This window comes from Pseudopodoces humilis, chromosome 13, assembly GCF_049639895.1.
Source record: "Pseudopodoces humilis isolate 2021_Gansu_Grassland_sample_001 chromosome 13, ASM4963989v1, whole genome shotgun sequence".
Lineage (NCBI taxonomy): Eukaryota > Metazoa > Chordata > Aves > Passeriformes > Paridae > Pseudopodoces > Pseudopodoces humilis.
Genome location: NC_142212.1, coordinates 13,545,486 through 13,569,610, shown reverse-complemented (window position 1 = coordinate 13,569,610; position 24,125 = coordinate 13,545,486). Strand labels below are relative to the sequence as shown.

General features: G+C 40.0%; 1 protein-coding gene across 1 annotated transcript in view; it reads right to left on the bottom strand.

The window, feature by feature from the left end:
• PTPRG (protein tyrosine phosphatase receptor type G) overlaps positions 1-24,125 on the bottom strand; it is a 389,416-nt gene that overhangs the window by 180,714 nt on the left and 184,577 nt on the right. Inside the window, exon 3 of the mRNA XM_005522022.3 lies at positions 1,442-1,621. Within this exon, the coding sequence (XP_005522079.2) occupies positions 1,442-1,621 (180 nt within the window). The remainder of the gene's footprint in view (positions 1-1,441; positions 1,622-24,125) is intronic.

The window sequence follows — 24,125 nt, the reverse complement described above, 5'->3', positions numbered from 1 at the left end:
CATGGTTTCCTGTTAAATGGGCAGCAATGTTACTGTTACATGTACAGGACAGCATTAAGATCCTTCTTAGAAGAATAGCACTATTTCATATAGCACTTTTTCACAGTCTTTCTAATTACATTTATTGCTGATTACCACAAACAGCCTCTCTGACCATAAAGGGCAGGGTGCATAACATGAGTAGATTAATTAAGCACCAAATTTCCATAGCATTCAACCTTGCCTGAACCTCATGCTGCTACCAAGGGCAACCAAGTCAGGATTTCAAATCAAACAGGAGTACTTCTCAGTGAAGCTGGGAAAAAAACCCCAAGTAATGCAGCAAAACCCCCAGCTATGCTTGGTGGTGGTTTATGTTAATGGGGTTTGCTTTGCAGTGAAAGAAAACAGGCTCACAGTCTGCCACTCCATTTCATCTGAGGGGCAATAACTCCTGCTAAGATCCTGAACTGCTGGAGCTGCATCTGAGGTGCTTGCTGGGCTCCAGGCCATGGCTCAGAAGCGAAGTGCCCTGGAGTTGATGGGTGTATCTGAGGTCACGCTGTGTGTACAGCTGAGCCACCAGCTCCAGAGCAGGTACATGCCCTGGGTCAGGCTAGCCGACCTGTGACAGGGGACACGGTACAGAGAGCACTAAGGAGATGCGTGTCAGATGTTAATAAAGATAAAAATATACTTCCAATAAATAAAATTGAATTAATTAGTGGTTTAATCCAATTCCCTAAAAATATCTGACCTTGTCAAATGAAGAGGGTGGCCTTATAATTTCTGCTTTTTACGTTTTTAGAATTAAAGAGTAATCAAATGCATGCGGCTTTGCATATAAATCAACCTTGACCTTTCATTGAACTGTTTTGGTAAAAATAAGCAGTACTCATGCCTGCTCTTTTTTCTCTAAAAGCCAGAACAGACAGAGCAGAAAAGGATTCAGTTCAGTGAAGAACACTGTGCTATAATCATATCAGAAATACATTAATAAGCCCCCACTACTCTTAGCAGTTATTGCTCTTTCTTCTCTAAAATCTTCCAATTTCTAAGACTTCCCCTCTCCTTCCCCCTGAGCCCTGCATCTCCGCATTCTTTTGGATTAGGTGTTACAGCCTCCCAAAGCTGATAATTCAAGGTTACACCTTGAAACTCTTACACTGCCTTTTATTCTGAAGAGTAACTGACTACCAAGAGAATTAGTTTAGACTGAGAACAAAAAAAAGCCACAAAAAAAGCAGCCCTTATAAATAAAACTCTTAAAATCAATCTGCAGAACTAGCTCTGCATAGAATGCAGAGGCAGAGGTAGGTGGCTTCTACTGAAAAATTACATTAAAAAAAAAAAAGACAAAAAACCCAAACAACAGAACAATGAAAAAGGAGGAGGGTGGAACATGGCATGAATTTTTAATTGACTGCAGTCAGGCTGTGGAGACAAGCAGAAGAAAACATACCTGTTTTTCCTGTGTTTTTCATCCAAGTCTTGTTTGAAGATTCATTGTCAAAACCATCCAGCTGCAGCTCTTGATACTCATCTCCAACGTGGGCCAGGTGGTCTGTGATGTCTATGGGAGACTGGTGGGACCCCCCACACTTCTCACTGGAAGTCACCCAGTGCTCGGGACCATAGGTACCTGTTAAAAAACACCAATGTCAACATCCCAGTGGCTCAACAGTGCTGGATGACTCTCAGTGTGAGGATGAAGCACTTAAGCTCCCCAGGTAACTCCACCGCAGTTACAATTCCCACATTTGAAAGAGGTCAAGACTTGTAAACTTACGAGGAGACTGAAATCCTTTGGCTTTGTGCCGTGTTCCAACTTTGCCTCTAGCAGTAATGAACAATGGCCTTTTTTAAAAACAACTATTCTATAAAACTTTCTGCTGTTTCCAAGCTCCTCTCGTGCATATGTTACCAATTACCATGTTGCTCCCTAAAGCTCCAGCCTTAATATATTACTGTATAGTTTATCCTTTCATTATGGACAAATAATGTAACAGAAACACATTAACTTGTGTTCTTGCAATACTACACTTAGATAATATGATCTTTATTAATGACCTCATTTCTTTTGGAGGTTTTGAAGCCAGAAAAGATTAAAGTAAAGAATTAAACTAAATGTATGTTAGTAAATCTGAAGAAAACAACAATGGAAAAAAAGATTTTACTCTGGAAGAAGCAATAGGACAATGACCTGTCAGGAATACACAGTAAATTTCTGTTGTTGCTATTCTTACATGAGTTTTCTGGTTCTGATGAACAATTAAAATAATACAGGAAAATAAAAGGTCTGAGGCAAGGACCTTGTCATCCACACAACATACCAGATGTACTAGAACACCAGGGACCCTCAGCACCACACTTAGGAGGATCTAAAACTAATTTAAAAATTTTCTTATTACCTCCTTCTCCAGCCCTTAAGATGTATTAACAGAGAATGAGAACTTATCTTCCTATGAGTGTAAACAATGGTTTAAGCTCCCGAAATAACAGCATAGATTTCTTGTAAGGCACTTGTTGCTCACAGTTCTTGAAGTGCTTTACAGCAGGAATCAGCTACATTATTCTCATGTAAAGACAGGGGAATTGATGGCTGAGGAGGGAAGCAATTTGCCTAAGCTCAACTACCAAAACCAAGTTACAAGCCAAGGCTGAACTCTGATCTCCTGAGAGTCCTGATGTCACACCTGTGTCACACCTCTGAACTACACGGTCAGCAGCTCTGCTTGGTAGGGGGCCAGCAGGAAATGATGCACCAATGTGCATTTATTACCCTTGCATCTGAGAAACATATGTATATTCAATTAGTGCCATCCAAACCCAGCAGTTGGGAAGGCCAGTTTCTTTGGCCTCTGGGTTTTAATCTGTCTGGTTGCAAAGTGCATTCGTGCTCTCTTCTTGTGAGCTGATGCAGGACATTTAATCAATAGCAAGATTTTGCTATACTCACCACACACAAATGCTCTCTGGTATCCAAACTACAATAAGAAAATTTTATTTTCAAGTACAATTAAGCAAAATTGCAATATCATTTAAAAATCATTTACCTCATCTTCCCAGTTAAAAATCAGTTTTGTTTCTCTTGGGGTTCAACTTGAATTGTCAGCAAGAGCTGCTTTCAGTTATTTTACAACCAAGGAGAAGAGAATTATTAAAACACCTACATGGGACAAACCAAATGTCTTCCACTCAAACACAGCTATTTTTCCCCCAAATCAGGTTTGTAGTGAGTTAATTGGAATTCAGATTTACTTTACATATAACCTTGCATCTACCCCATGAAATTTTGGAATTTGCTTTAAATATTTAGCACTACACATAATCAAACCCGCCAGCTCTCGTTTTTTGGCTTTATTATAAACAAGGGGTGAGCTTTTCAAAAAGCACTCTGCCCACAGAGGCTATCACAGTGGTTTCAGCTGTGCATTCAAAAGCAGCTGTGCATTCCAATTTTTCTTTTTTAAGTATTCTGGTGTCAATGAGGAAGTTTTCCCTTTTTTTAAGTAGGCAGATTTATTTTAACAGGGACTGTAGGGTTTCTTTCATGCATCTTGTCACATTTATTTATTTGTTTGTTTGTTTATTTTAAGTATAGCCAGCTCTCAACCTATTTGCAGTGAAAACTGCCTTGTCAAAATGGATAAAATAAGCCATAAGGGTAAACAAACAAACCACCATGTTGAATTAAAACCTCAAGTGACTTAGGTACCTAAACTGACTCTTGCTGAAATGTAATGTTTCATGGACTTTTGAAGGCTTTGTTAATTTTAAAAAACAAGTCTGCTTTTTTTTTTTTCTTAAATTAATTTAACTTGCTTGAATTAGTTTAATAGCAATAAATCTCTTTCAATAAACACAGTAGCTTCACTTGCTTGCAAATCCATAATGTAACAGAATAAAGCCTAGCAATATCTGCTTTCTTCATGTGACAGTATAAGTTTCCATGCATAAAATGTTTCCATACTCGTGCTGAATTATTAAAGAAAAATAAAAAAATCTAATGCAATAAAACCCTCTCAGCAATTCCAAATCTCAACTTAGTGCTGGTGCTGTGACTCCAAGTCCTGACATCACAAATTACAGTCATAAGGCTAAGCTCCGATTTAGAGGTCCAAGACCTGCTAGTTAAAATCAGCCAAGGGTTTTATAAATGGCTAGGCTTGCCATTAATTTCTTTCACAAGTTTTTGATATGTAAATGACTACATGCAGTGTGACCTGCACCATTTTGGCTGCAGCTTGAGACAGATACAGAGGCTGTGACCCCGACATCTCCATCCCAGCAATGCAGAACAGGGGCTGCCCCAGCTCTAACAATGACCACAGAACGGGGAAGGCAGGCCAGGGAGGGGAGAGGAAAATCTTTCAGTTTGAAACCAAACTAAATAAATTATAGCCCCTACCCAGAAAAAAAAAAAAAAAAAAAAAAGCGCTCAACAACCTATAAAATGTAATCAAGAATAGTGCAGTGGGATTCACAAATTCCCAGGTGGCCATCAGAAGGGTTCAGGCCCAACTGCCTGGTTTTTTCCATGGACATTCAAGTGCAGTTTCAATTAAAACTGATCTTCCACTACAGATTTCAAATTAATTCTTCTTCCAAGTGTCTCATGCTCCAGACATCCTTGCTTTGCAAAAAAAGCCTATATCATTAGAGGAGGAAATAGAACACTTTTTCCAAGCTTGCAGATATTGATTACCTATTCCTTCCATCAAAGCACAATTGCCATTCTGCACTGTATAAATCTCTTCAGCGTCAGACACTTTATAAAGTACTGAGAATTATATCATTAATCATTTGCAGTTACACCTGTCTTGCTTTATTGAATTCTTTGTTTTTTAGAACTTTAAATAAATGCTTTTAAATAAAAACATGACACTAAATAAAGACTCTGTTTCACTTAAACCTAGTTAAAAAAAGAAATCCTGTAATTCTGTGTCTGACATTTACCCATCTGAAACAGGAACTTATGGCTATTTGTATTTCATTTTTCCAACAGTAAGCATGGTGACTTCAATCAAATAAAATTTCAAATGAATTTGAGTCAGCCTTTTAAGGCTGATAGATAATTCGGTTTTCAGAAACCAAGTTAAGAGCCCACACCTGTGTTAATAAATAATACACATTTCCACTGAGATGGTGGGACAACCTGCAGGAAAAGGTAAACATCAGACAGCCCCATCCTAGAGCTGGAATATTTAATGCAGAGGCAGCGCACAAAGAATGCTAACTGATAATGTTTGGTATCTTCAGGAGCTGGAGTCCTGTCTCCAGGAAAGCATGGGCTTGTGTCCAGCAGCTGAAGGCTCACACTGGGCCAGGAGGGCTGGGTGCACCAAATGCACGGCAGCAGGAGCAGGGTGTGCTGGGGTGGCAGCCAGGTCTCTGTGGCCTTGGACTTTCCTCTGCCAAAATCAGGGACAGAAGAGCTCCCAGGGCTGGAAGGAGAGCTGGGGTCAGGGAGCTCAGCAACACTTGGGGTCTCACACACATTTCAAGCCACACTTCAGGCCAGAGATGTTATCACCCAACCTCATCTGAAATTACCTGACGCTTCCTAGATTCTTTTCTCATGCAAAATCATTCTGTCAATGACTGCAGTAACTTTAATAGTTTTTTAATACACTGTCTGCTCCTTAAATATAATCCAAGATTACTTTTTTTCTTCTTTTTACTTTAGAAAGCAATGAGCAGTCTTCATTAATGAAAAACCATTAAAGTAATGTATTCTGCCAAAATCTAATTAAAGCTTGTATAAAAATGTCCACTTAAAAAAAAATCAAATATATTTGTTTTTCTCCCACAGGTTTTCTTTAAAACATCTGTTATTAAAAAATTGGCATTCCCTTGATTTTACATAACTTTTTAATTAATGGATCAGCTGCTCTGATATAAACTGGTGTGCAACACATATACCTTTACACAGATATAGATTAACAGAAATTAGAAAATTTTCAGTAATATGATCTTCATCATTCATTCGTAAAGAGGTAAAAATATCAACTTTTTTATTTTGTTGTTTTCTAAACATTTTTGCAAAAATGTGATTTTAAATCTCAGGCCTGACATGGAAAAGAACTAGTTTAGGGGGTTTAATTTTGGAGGTTTTTTATTATTTCTTCTTCTTGGTTCTTTATTTTAGCAGAAGTACCTCAGACAAATCTTTGTCTGTACTCAATGCCTCTACTTTTCATTTTTGAATGAAAATGGTAATAATGATTGCAAAGCAATCAAATCCCCTCATTTCTGCAATTAGCTTGGTCATTTCATGGAGACATTCTGTCCCATCATCTTAGTATGGAAGAAAATTCCATGTTTCTCTTAGGGCAAAATCCAACCGGTTATTAGGGACTGATGGAATGAATCAGTATTTCCTCTTCAAATAAAAACAGAGGTTCCAGGCTTTGCTTGCACAGCTCTGGAGGGGCAGCCTACAGACTTCAAGGACCACAGCAGGTAAGAACCTCTGTACAGTTTTACAGGTTCTGGATAAATGGAGATGCTTCCCTTTTCATGGACTGGCAGCTGTGACCTGCCCAACCATTCCAGCATTCAGCTGAGCAACACTACAGATCTGAATCTCTGTCCTACTTGAACTGCTCCATCACGAGGCAAATCTCAAGAAACACTGAAATGTCACCACCAATAAACAAAGTCAGTTCCTTTCTTCCACACAGAGAAAGAACAAGGAAGAGGTGCCCTTGCTCAGCTACAAAGTAATGAACTTCAATAGCAGGCTGGATTTTCAAACAGAAAAAAAATTGTTTTAAACAAACAAATATCAGTGAAATTCACTACAGAAGTGAAGCATTTTAAGATCCTTCAGAAATCTCAGTCCTGGGGCTCTTCTCTGTTATCTGGGACCAAAAAACCTGAAGCTGTTACTTGATGCCAGGAGATCTCATCATCACTGTTTGCCATTTAAAAGGAGCCATATCAGTAAAGCCAGGAAGGCACTGGAGAAGGTGCTTAAGCCACATAAACAGTGACAGGAGGCAAGGCACATATTGCAGATCCAGACTAGCTAAAAAATCAGCCTCCCTTTACCCTCTCCCCTCACCTCCAGTCCCTCCTGGGAAACAGAAAAGAAGTGGAATCTGTAGGATGAAGCCTAAAGACTGCATTTAGATACAAGGCCAAAAAGAGTGATTTGAATGACATATCTCTTGCTGATTGATTTAACATGAGGCTGCAGAGGTAAAGGTACAAAAATCCCTGAAAGCCTTGATAAAAATCAGTAGCATCTTTCAGAGGTCTTCCCATTGCAGAGAAAGCAACCAGAGGTAGTTAAATCATTATATTAGGGGGAAAAGTTGCTGAAATTATACTGTCTTGCTCTAAAGTGATGGCATACCAAAATCAAAGGGATGGAGAAGGAGAGCCTGTAGTTAAGAGTTCACAGTGCTGCTTTGAACAAAGATTTCCTGCCCTGGGGGAAAAGGGCTTTTCATTTTATTATTCTCTGTCATCACTCTGTTTAACATGAGACAGTCGTGCTTGCAGAAAATTCCAATTACTGCTTGAAAAATGAGACCAAATACCAAGAGCAAGATCCTGAAGAGCTTGCTGAGACACAAACAGGTCTAAGCAACCTGCAAGCTCAGTACAGGGAAGGTGTGTAAGGCATGGGAGAGGTGTTAGCAACCAGGGACAGTTTTCTGAGAAAAAATCTGAATTAAACTTTCCTCAAGAACAATCTCCAATAAGGCATATCTTAACCAGTACCTATTGGAACAAACACAGAATACAGGATGGAACAAAAAGGGGTTGGATTTAGATAATCTTTGAGCCAGCAGCAGCAGCAGCAGCAGCACAGAAGCACTGATGCCACCACAGCACTGCCCAGCCATGGGGCTGTGGAAGGGAAGCTGATCTTTAAAACTGATCATGTCAGTGATACTGTCACACTGCCAAAATGTGGCAGATGCAAAGGAAGGCTTTAAATCACGCTCCTAAATATAAACTATCCTATAATGTCTGCAGTTTTTAAACTGGAAGACAGAGTGACGTGCATGTTCTCCTTAAATTTTCATATCCACAGATGCTAGAGTTATTGCTGGATTTTTAAATAAACTTCCTAACCTTCAATTACCTTTGGTGAAGTTTTTAAAGTATGTTTTCAACCTTTGTATTCCTTAGTGAACTCTTCTCTATTACACAGTCACAAATGTGATTTTTTATTATATATCCCACCCCCCATATACAGACTTTCTGCATCCAAATTTTGTTCCTCAAAAAAGTATGAAGCTGCCATGAATCTTGTATGAAACTCCCACTGTACCTATCAACCTGCCAGTGGCACAAATGTATGATAAATATCCAGCATTAGGAAACACCAGGACCTTAGGACTAACACTGCAGGAAGCTCACAAGAAAGTGGAGTAAGTGTAATTACTAAAACAAGTCTTTTCCATAAACATTTCAAGTTTTAGCATTTGTGAGCTGAATAATTTACCACCACACAAAAGTGAAAATGGTACTAAGTTTAGCTGTGCTGGCAAAATTGTTTGGGGCTTTTTCAGGGGTGTCTCACACAATAAACTCTAGACAGACTTCCCAATGACCTGTTGAATTTTACAGCTAATATTTCAAAATTATTTATATTGAGCACAGAGCACAACAATATCCATGAAATTATTATGCAGAACTCAGTGAGTGGGAGGATAAATTGTGGTACTGAAAGTGCCTGCTGGTGGCAAGTGACTGAGACAATGTATATCTACATCCTCTGTTTTTTATAATTTTCTACGTTTTTAATAAATGTATTTGACATCTCACACCATTCATTTCATAACTGTCAGAGGCCTTTTAAAAACTGCTCACCCTGAACTGCATATAATGAATGAGGTGATAACTTACAATATAAGGAAAAAACAGAAGATTAATTTATATGAAGGCGTCGTAAATTACCTTTCTTCTATTCCTAAACTAGTTCAGTAAAGCTCTAAGACTAGGGACAGACATAAAAATAGATTTTTTCCTGAATATAATTTTAAGAAGTATAAATCCTAATGGAGATTACAGAATGAAGATGCATTATGAATCAATGCAGTAGCTCAGTGAGAGCACTTTGTGTTGTTGGGAGGAAGACAAGGTTTCAGTAATGGGTGCATTGGACAGGTCACATCCAGGCCAAGGTTCTCTGGAGAAGGGTCTCCCTTTTCAACTGTCCTTTTTTTTCATTTACAGGGCAATAGCTGTATAATGATGGACCTTGACAGAAGGAAGATGTATATTGCTACAGTGCCCCAATGCAGCAGAAGGAAGAGGGGCTCCATTCTTCCAAACCTCACTAGCAAACAGCTGCTGCCTCAAAAAGCTTAAACTGAACAACCTAAGACAAACAGAATATAAAACATCTCAAACTTGAACAGATGCATCCCTCTGGGCTAACCTCCCCTTGGTCTGTAACACCTTGCTTCATGCTTTCTTCTCCAAGGCCATCTTCCAGAGCTGGCACTAACACACCAGAAAGGTGATCAACCTTCCCATGAGAAACATAATTTCTTCCAGGGAGCAAAGATAAAAGAATAAACTGGTCTGGTGTTTCACAGAATTAAACATTTGAGAAAGCATAAGCTCATATAATGTTGATGTAAACCACGGCTCCATCTGCACTACTCCAAGGAGAAAGCACAGTGTGAACTCTGAGAAAATAAATCTGAGCAAACAAGAGGAAGAAACTCGGCAAGAAACTTTCCCACCCAAGAGTTGTTGAATGCAGAGGAGGCTTCAGGGGCTTCAGCCAGACTTTGTTGAAAGAAAAGGAAGCAAGAGGACCTGAATTTGGCTCAGTGCTAATTACAGCCACCAGTGCCAACACCCAGAGAAGGCAAAAGCCAGGAAGACAAGCAGCCAGCTCACCACCCTGTGCCTGTGATGTTACCACTGCACTGCAGGTGAAAGTCCCCAGAGGATCAGGAGTTGAAACTGGGGAGCAGCCTGGGAGCATTTGCTGAGCTGAAACTGTGGGAGATGGACCTCAGGCTGCAGGAGTAGTGAGGCAAGAAGAAAATGTGCAAGAACAGACATGATGGGCTCAGGAAGCCATTTGTGGTTTTTGAACCAGAGATCATGGGTTGTTTGAGGGCTTGACTGAGACCCTGCTGAAGCATCAATGCTCCCATGCTGCTGAACCTGCCCAGGGGCTCAGACATGAACACTGAATGACAGTGACAGTAATAAGCCATGACATTTACGTCAGGAAATCTAAAATTCCCATCTTGCTTCTCTGTCTCCTTCCTACCACCAGGAGCTACATGCTCCATTTCACTCCCCTCCTTTACAAAGGGAGAAGTTCACCTGTCTCATCAGAGCAGATGCAAGGATTGCTCAGAACTTGAAGAGAGCTGTGGAGATAAAAAGTTGCGCAAGACTCAACTGTCCCACTACAGATCTCAGTGCCAGGGTACCTGCAAACACATTTAGAAAAAACCCAGTTCCAGTTACTTCTCAAAGCACCACAGACTTGAGTCCTTTTACTTCTCACATGTACCCTTAATAGGCTTGATCTCACCAAAGAAACTGCTAACGTAAATGATGCATCACTGTAACTTAATTACCTCCAATTTGGGTGGGTACAGGAACAGAAAGTACCTTTTCTTAATTCCCATCTGTTCCTTGTAACTAACCAAAGAAGCCCTCCCCAGAGCTCTGTCTCTGAAAGCCAGCATGAAAAAAAAAAAAAAAGGAGGAGGAAAGACAGGAAAAAGCTGTATATTTTTATTGAATTTTTGCAGGATGCAAGTTAATAAAAGACCCACAGAGAGCACAGAGCAATATAGAAAGGGAATATAGGGAGGGAGGGCTGATATCAATAAAGCCTATCCTGAGGCACTGCTGAAAGTACTCATCATTTCAAAGGAAACCTACTACAAAAATGATTTTTATTTGTTGCTTTGGCTGAGATTTAGAAAAAAACATAAGTGTCCTAAGCAGAGCGTGGATCTAGAAAATAAAGCCAGGAAGATACAATTATCTGTTGTCGAAACATGTCACCCTCAGCTTTTCAAAACCCCTTGTTGATCCTAACCTGACCAGAGACAGCCACCAGATTAGGACCTCATAGTTTAATCACATCACAGAAAATCCTACAGTACCCAAAATCACTCATCAAATCTCAACAAATATTGGCTTTGCCACGATATTGCCTTTTTAGGTGAAAATCAACTTTTGTTCAACTAAGTTCTTAATGGCATCTCTGTTCCAACAGCCTTCTCAATCCAGCTGTCCCTTTCACTAATATTCACCAGTAAAATAGCTCCCAGGAGAGCTGATGGGAGATTGCTAGCTTTTACTTAATGACACATCGTGAACCCTGCCCTCAACTTCTATTAACATTCAGTCTATGTTTCTACCATTAATTTAAGAGGAATGAATAGGAAGACAATAAGCAGCCATAGTGTCCACCCTGAGGTACTGCATCAGAAGGCACTGCTTCTGTGGCTGACAGAGAACATTTACAAGCAGTTGTCTCATTTTTATTCTCTATCTGTCATTTCCAGTATGTTACACTACATGGCTTAAACTGTTCCAAACCAGCTTTAGTTTTCCAATAGGAAAATCCAGAGGCAGGAAAAAATGAATAAACAAACCCATCAAAAAAAAAACCAAAAAAACAACCCAAAAACCAAACAAAGCCAGAAAACCCAACAAATCAAAGTCATGAACCATAAAAAACTAGAAAATATAATGTATATTAGGGATCTAATGTTCCTTATGTGGATCTTATTCACTTGTATCCCTTCTCTCCAGACGAGTTTTAGGTAGTAATCTATCAGTGCTGGAGGAGGGCGCTGGCAGCAGCCCCTCTCCTGCCCCAGACCCTTCCCTGCTGCCAGCACTACCCTTCGGCAGGGAAATGCACACAAACACCTGAGCAGCCACTCTGGGGGAAAAACAGCTGCTGCAGAGAGCTGGCAGCGAAGAACTGCTCTGATGGATGGAGTCAGGGTGAGCAGGAGATTCTCCCACAGTACCTGTGGTGCACATTCAAACACCAAGTTAAATAAAAGACCCCAAAAGACAGCCTAGCTGGGATAAAATTTCTTCCCTCCAGCACCATTTATGCTCATTTAGGGACGGTCACCCCAGAGTGCAGCTTGCAGGCTTTGGGATGCAGCTGTTCCCAGGACAAACTCTCCCGAGGGCAATGTAAGGGCATCACCTGTTCCTGCACATCACTGCCTGCAGCTCCCACAGCTCCTGTGCCTCCCATGGGAGCATCTTCGCTTGCTGCCACCAAGGATTGCCTTGGCAGCAAGGCAGGTGTTCCCACACCCCTGAACACGTCTCCCCATGCTCTGTGGTCACAGCAGTGCTCGGGCAGCCCGTGGTGACACACAGCATAAAATGGAATCTGGAGTGTGTCACTTGACTGTGAAATCTGTAAGATATCGGATTTATAAGGTGTCTGCAGAGCACATTAGAAGATCATCAGCGTCATCATGTCTTTTCGAGACAGCCATAATTATTCAGGCTGTTACTTTATCTCACCGGTGCTTTTGAAAAACTAGTCAACATTAGCAAACTCTCACTAAAAACAATGTTTTGGTTGAGGGACTAATCTTCCTATCAGTACACAGCCATACCTGGGCTTATCTACATTACCAATTCCCCGCTGATTGAGTGGATTCATTAACAACACAATCTCTGGTGACTGAAATGAAGTCTCATTCTTCGTATCACCGGTGCCTTGCTGTTTGCTTTTCCTTCACAGTATGCACACAAGTAATTAACTTACTATGCTCCGCTAGCTCCTGACACATTACTTGGCATAGAAAAATTCACCAGCAGGTAGTTAAGCATGCAAAATATTTTCAGTCAAATGAACTTCATAACAAAGCTCTACTTAGGAAAAATGCAGCTCTTTCTGATACAATGCTAACAGACAGCACACTGCCCATCCCAGCAGGAGCTTCTTGTGAGGCGACAGAAAAATCTATCATTTTTATCATTTTTTGCTCAATGCCTAAGAAATTTCTTTAGGGGGCAAACCTGGTAAGCAGTTTTGGAGGACGAGCTTGGAGATCAACCTGGCTGTCCCTTGTGGAAGCCTGATGTAACAAGGAAAGACACAGGATTCACATGGTATTAAAAAAAAAAAAAAGGAGGGAAAAAAACCAATGCAAAAATGAGATTCAATTCAATGCAGCATAGCTGAGATTACAGGTGTCTGGAAGTAGGGAAAACCAGCACATTGCGACTTTTACAGCAAATTTTAAAAAAAGGTAAATTGCTATTTAAAGCACGAGTGCTTTTCAGCCTAGAGAAATGGCAGTGAAAACTCCCTAAATAAAAAAATTTAATCTACTGTATGCCCCACCTAATGAGTCCACCAAAGAACATGACTTGAAATATTTAAGTCATCTCAGTAATGTCAAGAAGTAGAACTGGAGTAAAGTTCCTGCTGCGTTTAAGGTTAAGGTACCAAGAGATGGTGACTTAGGATGGAAGCAGTGAGGGGGTGCTGGGCTGGTGTCACTGATGTGACAAGACTGGCACTGAGTTGGAAAACACCAGGAATTTCCCCTGAGAATATAAAAATACCACAGCCTTGTGGGGCTCTCCTCTGATCTGAACATACCCTAAACTACAATTTTAATCACCACAACATTTTTCTGGTACCAGAGGCTGGGAAGCACAAGATCCTGACACCATGCTGCTGCAGTCCAGCCAGTGCTGTACAAAACAACATCACTTGCTCTCTCTCTCCTGGTCCTTTAAGCCAATAGTAGCTGAAACTCCAAAATATACACAAAAACACTTGAAAAAAACCCCAGAAACTTGGTTGTATAAAGACCCATTCACAGTATTTTTCATTCCAACTTTGACCTTTCAGAAATTCAATGACTGTACAGACCTGAAACACTGGAAATAGTGATTCCTTCTACATAGAGAAAAAATTCTCAAAAATCCCTCTGAACTCCTGGAAAATGAAACTGCTCTTTTCCTCAGTTTTTTCCAGAAGACATTTGTTTCTTTCCCCTTCACATGCCACAAGGCATGTACCTTTGCCAAACTCAGACTGTTGTTTCAACTCATTCAGTCACAAAAGTTAGTTCTTCATGTTCCATCACAGCAATTTTTGCTTGGGACAAAAGAAATAGATCTGCGGAGGACAGAATTCACTGTGATTTGTGTATATCATTTTCCTCTATTCTTGCACTGCTTTCAAGTCGGCTCATTTAAATATAGCTCCTGTCATACCCATCATTTTCAGTTCACCTGTTATGCAAAACCACACACTCCAACAGAGCAGCCTTTGCTGCAGTTTGTACAGATTCTCTACTCCAGATCTGAAATCCTTATTCATTTACAAACTAGATGTTCCTTGAACAGTATTTCCAGTTGCTTAACTGGCATATTAATGCACAGAATAGAAACCAGACTTTGTTTTTTCTGATTTTCATCAAAAATAAATTATCTCACTTAACCTCTGGCACCCTTGATAGTTTACAAGTCTGTAAACAGTTCACTTGTTATATTTCCAAAAGACTGCTGAAGCTTGCTCTGTTCCAGGGGAAGGAATCTCAGATTTTGTTTGGTTTTCCACTCTTACAGTATCAGTAAAAACTAACATGTTTTTATGCCAGAAGAAACAGTTGGATAACACATATTGACATGACAGGCATGAGTCACTACACTCCATAAAGCTACCTCACAGAGCCTTAAAAACAGTTTTCACCTTGTTCTGAAAGGTATCGAGTACTGAAGCACTCAAATCTTGAGTAGTTGTGTGTGGCTTTTTGGTTTTGTTTTTCAAAGGTTGTTCCCATGTTTAATTGCTTTCCTAGTTTCAATCTGCAGTTTACTTCTTACAGCAGCTCACCAGGTGTCCAGCCTGGTCCTTATTTGCCTTCCAGTGGCAGACTGCAGGTGATCTCCAGGACACAGCATCTTTCCTTGATGGAGATGCAGACTTCTCAGTCCAGACACTGCATCAGTAAAGGCAGTCGTGCTGGACAGCTTTTCTCCAGAGGGAAGGTCACACACTGCCCAGAACTATCATTCACAGAAGTCAGCCAGGCTGGAGATTCAATGAGAACACTGAATAGACCCAAACAGAGCCCTCCACTGCCTTAATTAGAGGATATTTCTTGGATCAGAGATGTGTAAAGGAATCTTGTCTCTGCTAAATCACAGATACCCTCTAAAAGCCTACATTCCTTCTTTCAGCTCTGTTGGAATTTGTCAATGAACTTGCATCCAAAAAGCAATGGAGGGAGGGAAAACAGATCAACAGATCCAGCCTCAGTACCACACACAAATATTCAAAAAAGTTACCATTTTCTTTCAGGTCAACCCTTATTATTAGTTCCATCTACAAAAACCCAGGTGCCGACTGGCTCACTGTGGAGACAAGATCAATTCCTTCTATGCTGGGCAATGCTCTGCTGCACTTGTTTGTATTCCTGTGGTATCTGTGACCTTACACTGAATTCAGGAGGAGCCTTTTGAGGAGCAGACAGACTTTCTGGTTTTATTTTGCTCGAAGTAAAATACAAAATAGATTTCAATCCATGACTGGAATTTCTTTCCAGTACAAACACATTGGAATAAGTTAGTAGTATTCAAAGTACTTTAAGGCAAGAGCAGAAGCAGTATTTGGGAACAAGGACCAAAATATATAATTAAACACAGCCTTCCCAATTACAGAGCATGTCTTAAGCAATTTAATGACTTTATTAAGGCCATAGTTGGTGGACTCGAGAGACTGAAGTCTTGGTCTCTTGAGAATGAATTATGTTCAGCATTTTAAACTAGAAACTTTCCAGGCTCTGTGGTTTCAGAGGAAAATCTGGGAACACACACATACACACAAAAAAAAAAAAGTCCAGGACCCAGAATGTAAATGGTATTTTCTTTTTTCAATCTCCCCTGATTTGTTTTGGTTGGTCTCACTACCTTTGAGCAACTGATCCTGGCAGTACTCCAGAGTACCAGACTTTATTGACAAATATAAAGAAGAATCTAATCCAGGGGAAATGACAAAAGAAACCAAACCCATCAATACCAGGAGCTGGGCTAATACACATGGATCCACTCGGTGTCCCAAGGCCAAACACCTTTCAGTGCTTGGCTCAGAGCCACTTCCACTGTCTTTATAAGCAAATGAAAACCCATGGATTGCTGTTTCTCTCAGAATGGGGATGACACCTACACTCAAGATGACACCTACAAACTTCATACTATCTAACATTAAAAAAGGTGGTGTTTGTTGTTTTTTTTCTGGTAAAATAGGATTTATTTGTATGTTTTCCAAGTCTTTTTCAACAACTGTTTTAAAAGCACATACAGCATGTTGTTTCTTCCTCAGTTGTGATGTCCTGTACAAGCTCCTGCTCTCAGAAACACAACCTGGTCCACACCTTTGGGAGGAGATTATTTTCTAAGGGACAGAAGCATGTGCAAATACTTAAACTTCGTGAGAGTGCTTGCACCAACACTTTTATGTCTCTTTTTAACTATCAGTGACTGATACTAGCTGTCTTTTACTTCTGGTCTCACTGGTCTTTTCAGGTTTTCACAGCAGCAAAAAAGCAAGCAGGGCTTTTTCTGAAGTAAATTCTGGATATAACCACTTATAATTCCACTAACACCAAGAAGCTAGTAAATCAGTAGTAGAAGTTTATTAATTTAAGAGTTATTGAGACACATCTTATTGATCTTTACTCACACTCAGCCTCCAGAGTTTACCTCACAGCTCCACTTTATGCCTCGATTAAGTGGTTCAGAGAAGCCTTGAATTTTATAGCACGCATATCATGTAGCATAATGCTCCTGGTATGATGACTTGCAAACTAAGCAGTGGATTTATTGCCCTAGAATAGACCTCAGTTTTACTCACCCCAGGCAGCCAGCACAAACACTCCTGAGTAAAGCTCACAGCTTGGATGTGAGATGCACAGAGCTAACCCAGCCAAGAGTGGTCTCGCACCCAGCTTTAGCTCACTTGTGTAGCCACACAATATCAGCTAACTAGACATTAGTTTCCATTTTCAGCATTCACATGTTTTTGTGAACACTTCTTTTTATAGGCTCTGATTCAGCAAAGTACTTAAGCACATGCTTTACTTTAAATAGCTGAATAATTCAATGCCTTTTCAGCAAATGTTTAACTTTAATTGTGTGAACAGTTCCAGTTCAAGGGCTCCTCATAGTTTGGACACTGAGCACTGACTTGTGTGCTCTATCCATTGCACACATATAATATCATTCATGGGCTTCACATTATGTATTTGCTAAAGTGCTTTGCTAAACAAGCTCCTAAAGCAAACATGCCACAGACAGAGTTTATTTAATAATGCTTCTACAAATTCAGTTCCAAACTGTTAAGAATTTTTAAAAGGAAAATTAAGTAACCATAGAATTTGCTTCAATTTCTCTCATGTCTCTACCTTTACTTAGCCCTGACTATGATTCTGGCAACATGGTTCAACAAAGCATTACGATTAGTTTTTCTCAACCCATATGAGAAGATGTGTTTGGTTCTAAAATAAAAACAAACAAAGAAACAAACCAACCAAAAAAACCACAATAAATAAATAAATAAATAAACAAATGGTGTGTTAAAACTACCCTGCAGGGACTTTTCCTCTCAGCCCATATGTCACAGAGCCATGGTGCTGCACAGAGGCTGCAGCAACACATTGGGAAAAGAAAAGGGATCACCTTGGATGGAGAACTTGCCTCTCTGTTTATAGCATTCCCAATCTAACTATGCATTTCATCTCCGAAAGATGATATTTAATTACAAAAAATATGTCCAAGTGTTCGGGGGTCTTTTTTATGTGACTTTTTTTCCCCCCAGTCAGCAATTCCTTGAACAGACATTCAAGTTCCTCTCCCATTAGCACTGATGCCTTTTTACATGGAAGCTGATGAATTTTCCTCTCATTAGAAGACTCCAGCAGCTGTGGCTTCAAGAAGAACACCAAATACTGTGAGACCAACAATAAAACTCCCTGACCTGGCAGTGCTGCCTCACCCCTCAGGGCCATTTCTATTCCAAGCTGCTCCCCACTGAACCACACAGTGAAAGGCTCCTTTCTACTTTGGTGGCCACTGCTTAGATGTTTCAAAATATGGTGTTTAAATTATTAGAAAAAGGAATACTAAAACCCCCCCAACCTACCAAAAGCTAGTTCTAAAAATTTGTTAGAATAAAAGGCAAAGGATGAAATTCACATTTTACAGGCATCTGCCCCTACAGCAGGACATCTCCCTTGCCTGGCATTAAGTCATTATTTCAGATGAAAGTCCCAGCTCCAGCCCTGCAGGTAAAGCACATTTATGTGCTAAGGTGGCCAGAGAAGACAAATTAAAGAGGGTAAAAAATGTAAACAGAACCAAATGCACCTGAGAACAGAAGGAAACTAAACTTGCCTTAAAAGATAAAAGGATTAATCTCTTCTGACCAGTAGCTGTAAAATGTGCAATGAATTTAGACACTTCTTTTCCAAAGGAAGAAAGCTATTTGATGAGATAAGTATTATTAAGATAGAGCATAATAACTATAGTGTAGAAGACTGCTCATTAGTTGGGGCTTAATTGCTCTTACAGTTGGTGAAGAAGCAGTAATTATTATACCCAAAAAAGATCTATATTTCGATATTACTTGCTTTTATGCATGGAACAAGAATACTACCTTGATATTAAACAAAAATTTAGCCAGAACATATCCAGTGTCACCCCACTGGAACACTGACAACTATATAACTCTCTGTGAAAGTGAAAGGGACTATTGATCATAGTGAGGAATGCAATTGTATGTTATTCTGAAACAGGACTTTGATATTATAGCTATTCATTCACTGTGGTCCCACTGTGTGCCTGTTTTGTTTATAAATATTTACCATCTACTATCTTCATAAAATAATTGCTATTCAATGTGCACAGTAAAGAAAAGACATTAGAGATCTGGCTGTGTGTTTTTTGCATTCTAATCTATATGACAACATATTAATTCAGTTTTTAACACAAGTCCTTACAGCTGAATGTCCTGAGCTTTCTTTGCCAGGTTAACACATGCAAACACCAGAGTGTCCCTGCTCCTGCCTGTCCAACACAGACCCCACAGGGATTCCCAGTGCCTGCAGGAGTTCCAGGACCTTTTGGTGACATTAGAGAGGATTACCAGAGACTGCAATATTTTCAACCTTCATAAACAGTTGGTACTTCTTCACAGGGATATTTAAAGAGTCTCATAAAAGGTAGCTTCTTAACTGATACACAAATAAAATGTGAATGGAAGTGCTGAGCTAGGAAAAGCTTCACCCCGAAATGCTCCCATGAGAATCTCTGCCAAAGCTCAGGATGAAGGGGTTCATGTTCCTATGCTAACAGGGCTTTTTTTGCCAGATTCACATTGCACAACACATCCTCAAGTGGTAAACAGCCTCATGCTTTGGAGTCTGCAAGGCACGAGTCAGGCCCAGGTCAGTCTTCCCTTGCAGACTTCCAAGGATGTGGGCAATCACTGCAGCCTCATCTCAGAGCCAAGAGCTTCCTTCACCAATGTCACAAGGACATAAAGCTTTAACTTTAGAGGGCCCCAACCACTCCTGTCCCAAACAGCAGCCAGGTTCACTAATGCTAAAAAAGATAAAAGGAAAATTTCTTTGGCTTTATCATCGGCATCTGGCTGGGATCTGTAGCACCCACATGAAGTACAAGCAATTTGATGATAACACCCCATTCTCTCATAAATCATGGCTGTAAAACAAATAATGGCAGGACAACCAAGGTTAGAAATAATAGAAGACTTTTAGGCCAGTTTTTATTTAATTTGATTGTATTTCAAGATAATGATACCCTTTTAACTATGGGAAACATGTTCCAGCTGTTCTCCAGAGCCTCTATGGGCTTGCAATTTCCTTCCATGTTCAATTCCAGATGTTAACAGGAACCCTTGCAAGGCCCCTACGACCCAGGGTTCTTGTTCTGGCTCCCTCAACAGCACTGAGGAAGCCAACAACAGCAGTGAAAACTGCATCCAGCCCCAAGCACCACACGGAAAGATTTAAATGAGATTTCAGCACAGAGGGTCTTTTGCGAATCCTGGCTTTGTGTGAGCAGGTGAGATGGGCAGCATTTGGAGCCCACGGGATCAGAGAGGGTCTTATAAATGCTGGAGCACCAAGCCCTGATCTACAGCATTCTTGTCTTTCTGCAGCATCTGTAACCAGAGTAACCTCACAGGCATGGTCCAATGCTCTGTCCTACATGGAAGTACATAAATATGTTTTTTGGAACTCTGAAACTCATGTGAACAAGAACTCTCTCTGAGCAGTTTTCAGGAATTGTCACCACACAAGTAGTTGGCTTTTCTATTTTATAAACCTCACATATATTTTTATAAATTAAAAATAATTTTCAAGAAAAATGAAATGCTGGAGATTTTCTCTGTGAGGATATATGCAAAAAGGCATACATATATACACCTTAAACATCATTAAAATATTTTTGATGTAGATTTTGAAATCCCTTCAATGAAAAGAAACCAAACCTCTGATGTACAAAACTATGAATTTTAAATCCCAGAAGATCATTCTGTGATAATTACTAATCCCTTTCTATCACCCAGATAAACTTAAGGGAAGAGTATTCCAAAGGAAGAGACAAATGTAGGGTAATGTGCTATTCTGCTTTTACAAACTAGGAAGTTTTTCTAGCCAGATTCAGCATCTAAACTTGCACAGAAGTAAATTGCAGTCCAAACAGACTATATCACTTTCAACTTCATATTGCTTGCATTAATCACACTTATTCCTTTATATTTGTAGAGGGTTTGTTTTTTAACAGGATCAACATTAATAGCATAGCAGATCAAATATTATTCCAAATTTAAATAAAATCTGTTCATCATTATGGTTATTAGTTAATGGTTTTACCTACCTTTGGGACCATAATAAACATTAAAATTCAATTTATTTAACATTTACTGCTCATAAAAAAAAATAAATTAAAAATAATAAAAAAGGCATAATTTCCTTGCAACAATAGCAAACTCTTGGGGTCACAAAACTCTTGAAAACCAGGTTTAAAAAAAACCAAACCAACAAAACAAACAAAACCCACCACAGTTTGAAGACTAATGAGGAACTGAAGAAAGGATGCAAACATGCACAGGATCTCCTATATGGGCTCTGTGCCTAATTCTGCAGCTTCTAATTTTCCTTCTGCTGCAAAGGCCGTAAGGCTGGGGTGTTGCAGTCTTTTTGAGCTGTACACAAACACAGGTGCTTGTGCAAACACCTCCCAAGGTGGGTGTACAGTCCAGTAATTGCAGATTTAAAGTGATAGATAATTGGTTTTATTTTCTTAGATACAGTTCATGGACTCCTTATGCAAACCCTTGGATCCCCAAGGGTGCACAAGCCCAGACTGGGCAGATTGAGGGTGTGCTCTGTGTGTGCCCCCTGCTGCAGGACAGACCCCCACAGCTGTCCTGGGGACAGCCAGCACTCTGAAACAGCTGGATGAAAACCTTTGTTTTCCCAGTGATATATCTGCGTCATTAATCAAGCTCTGATAAATGCGTTCTTTTACCTAAATTGATTTTCTTTTCAAAGCTCCCTTTGTCAGCTGATTTGCTAAGTGCTAGAGGACTGCACATCTCGCTGACTGGAGCTCCCCTGTGTATTTGTTCTTCTCACAGGTTCCCCTGCAGAAATACCAGAATTTCACTGATTATTTTTCAGTAGACACTTTGTTAGACTACTTATAAACATACTGACCTAATTGCTTTTAATTATTCCAGTGAAGTCCTTCTTTTACAGTGGCTATTTCCTCCCACACAAAAGGAGAAATACTACTGCGAGAAGCATTGAAAAATCTATAGCTCGGGCTTCTCTCTGAAGCCTAAATCAATGAGAAGTTTAATGCACACTGTAAATGTTTATGTGCATGTCTTGCTATTGTGCATGTATGCATGCATTATATAGGCCTCTTTTACATCTATATACATCCATTTATCACATAAGCCAAACGGGGCTAAGAAGACTGCAAATCTATTTAATTCCCAGTTTTGGAGACAAAGTTCAGCTCTCTGAAGGATCCAGGCAAATTTGGTGTTTTCACATCCATTCCTGACACAGGTTTAGAAAATTGTTTAAATTTTAGGTATCCACCAAGCCTGTTCATAGCCACATATATTTCTGCAGGCTGTCCATATTAGCAAAGCTACTGGAAATTAATGAAAGGTAAAAATATACAGAAAGTCATTTACTCTGCATCTACCCTTTAGCAGACAAACTATCTTCAATCACCATAAAACCTGCAAAATATCTCCTGCAAACATCAGGATGGGTTGGACCTTTAATCCAAGTGAATGTCTTTAGGAGGAACAGTTCACCAGCAAATTGAAAAAGATGTGCAGTTCAGTAGGGAGATCCACGAGGGACAAAACCAGAGAGAGGTGATCCATGGAAGCCTGTCCCAAACACACAGCAGAGTTAACAGCAAAGAGAACTCTTGGTAGATTTGTAACTACCCATTAAAATGATATTTTTCTCTTGGTTGATATATTTAAATGAAAGGGAAAGGGAAAGGGAAAGGGAAAGGGAAAGGGAAAGGGAAAGGGAAAGGGAAAGGGAAAGGGGAAAAGAAAAAAGAAAAACGAGAAGAGAAGGGAAGGGAAGGGAAGGGAAGGGAAGGGAAGGGAAGGGAAGGGAAGGGAAGGGAAGGGAAGGGAAGGGAAGGGAAGGGAAGGGAAGGGAAGGGAAGGGAAGGGAAGGGAAGGGAAGGGAAGGGAAGGGAAGGGAAGGGAAGGGAAGGGAAGGGAAGGGAAGGGAAGGGAAGGGAAGGGAAGGGAAGGGAAGGGAAGGGAAGGGAAGGGAAGGGAAGGGAAGGGAAGGGAAGGGAAGGGAAGGGAAGGGAAGGGAAAGGGAAGGGAAGGGAAGGGAAGGGAAGGGAAGGGAAGGGAAGGGAAGGGAAGGGAAGGGAAGGGAAGGGAAGGGAAGGGAAGGGAAGGGAAGGGAAGGGAAAGGGAAGGGAAGGGAAGGGAAGGGAAGGGAAGGGAAGGGAAGGGAAGGGAAGGGAAGGGAAGGGAAGGGAAGGGAAGGGAAGGGAAGGGAAGGGAAGGGAAGGGAAGGGAAGGGAAGGGAAGGGAAGGGAAGGGAAGGGAAGGGAAGGGAAGGGAAGGGAAGGGAAGGGAAGGGAAGAGAAGAGAAGAGAAGAGAAGAGAAGAAGAGAAGAGAAGAGAAGAGAAGAGAAGAGAAGAGAAGAGAAGAGAAGAAGAGAAGAGAAGAGAAGAGAAGAGAAGAGAGAGAGAGAAGAGAAGAGAAGAGAAGAGAAGAGAAGAGAAGAGGAAGAGAAGAGAAGAGAAGAGAAGAGAAGAGAAGAGAAGAGAAGAGAAGAGAAGAGAAGAGAAGAGAAGAGAAGAGAAGAGAAGAGAAGAGAAAGAAAGAAAGAGAAAGAAAAGAAAAGAAAGAAGAAAAGAAAAGAAAAGAAAAGAAAAGAAAAGAAAAGAAAAGAAAAGAAAAGAAAAGAAAAGAAAAGAAAAGAAAAGAAAAGAAAAGAAAAGAAAAGAAAAGAAAAGAAAAGAAAAGAAAAGAAAAGAAAATTAGAGCAGATGACAGAGGCATCAAATAACTCTGCTAACTCCTCATTTTGCTCTCCAAGGACTGCACAGTACACGCAAGACCACAGGATCTAAAGAGGAAATACCTATGTTGATAACAGCTTGCTGCCCAAAAGACAGCAATATGCTGAAAGCAAGCCTTAAGCTTCCTTCAGATTTGATATTCAAATACCAAAGGAAAATTGGTATTTTCCACAAATAGAAATAAGCTCACTTTTGAGAATCTTTTTCAGCCACAGAGTTTTGTGAAATGAGCAGCTTGTGTGTTATTCTTAACATTCAGTTTAATATTTTTCAGCAAGGAAAACAACAAAAAGAAAAAAAAAAAGAGGCAATATGTAGCACTTCAATTAAAACAAACAAATCAAAACAAAATAACACCCACGAGATGTCTGTGAAACTGTCCCTCCTAGTATGGAATAAGATAAGGTTGAAACAACCTGCTAGCTAAGGTGTTCAAAATCCTTTTCAAAAAGGTTTTACAAAATCATTTGCTTGTAAAAAAGCTAATTGTTATCTCGACAATTACTTGAACATTTTTATAGCATTTTTA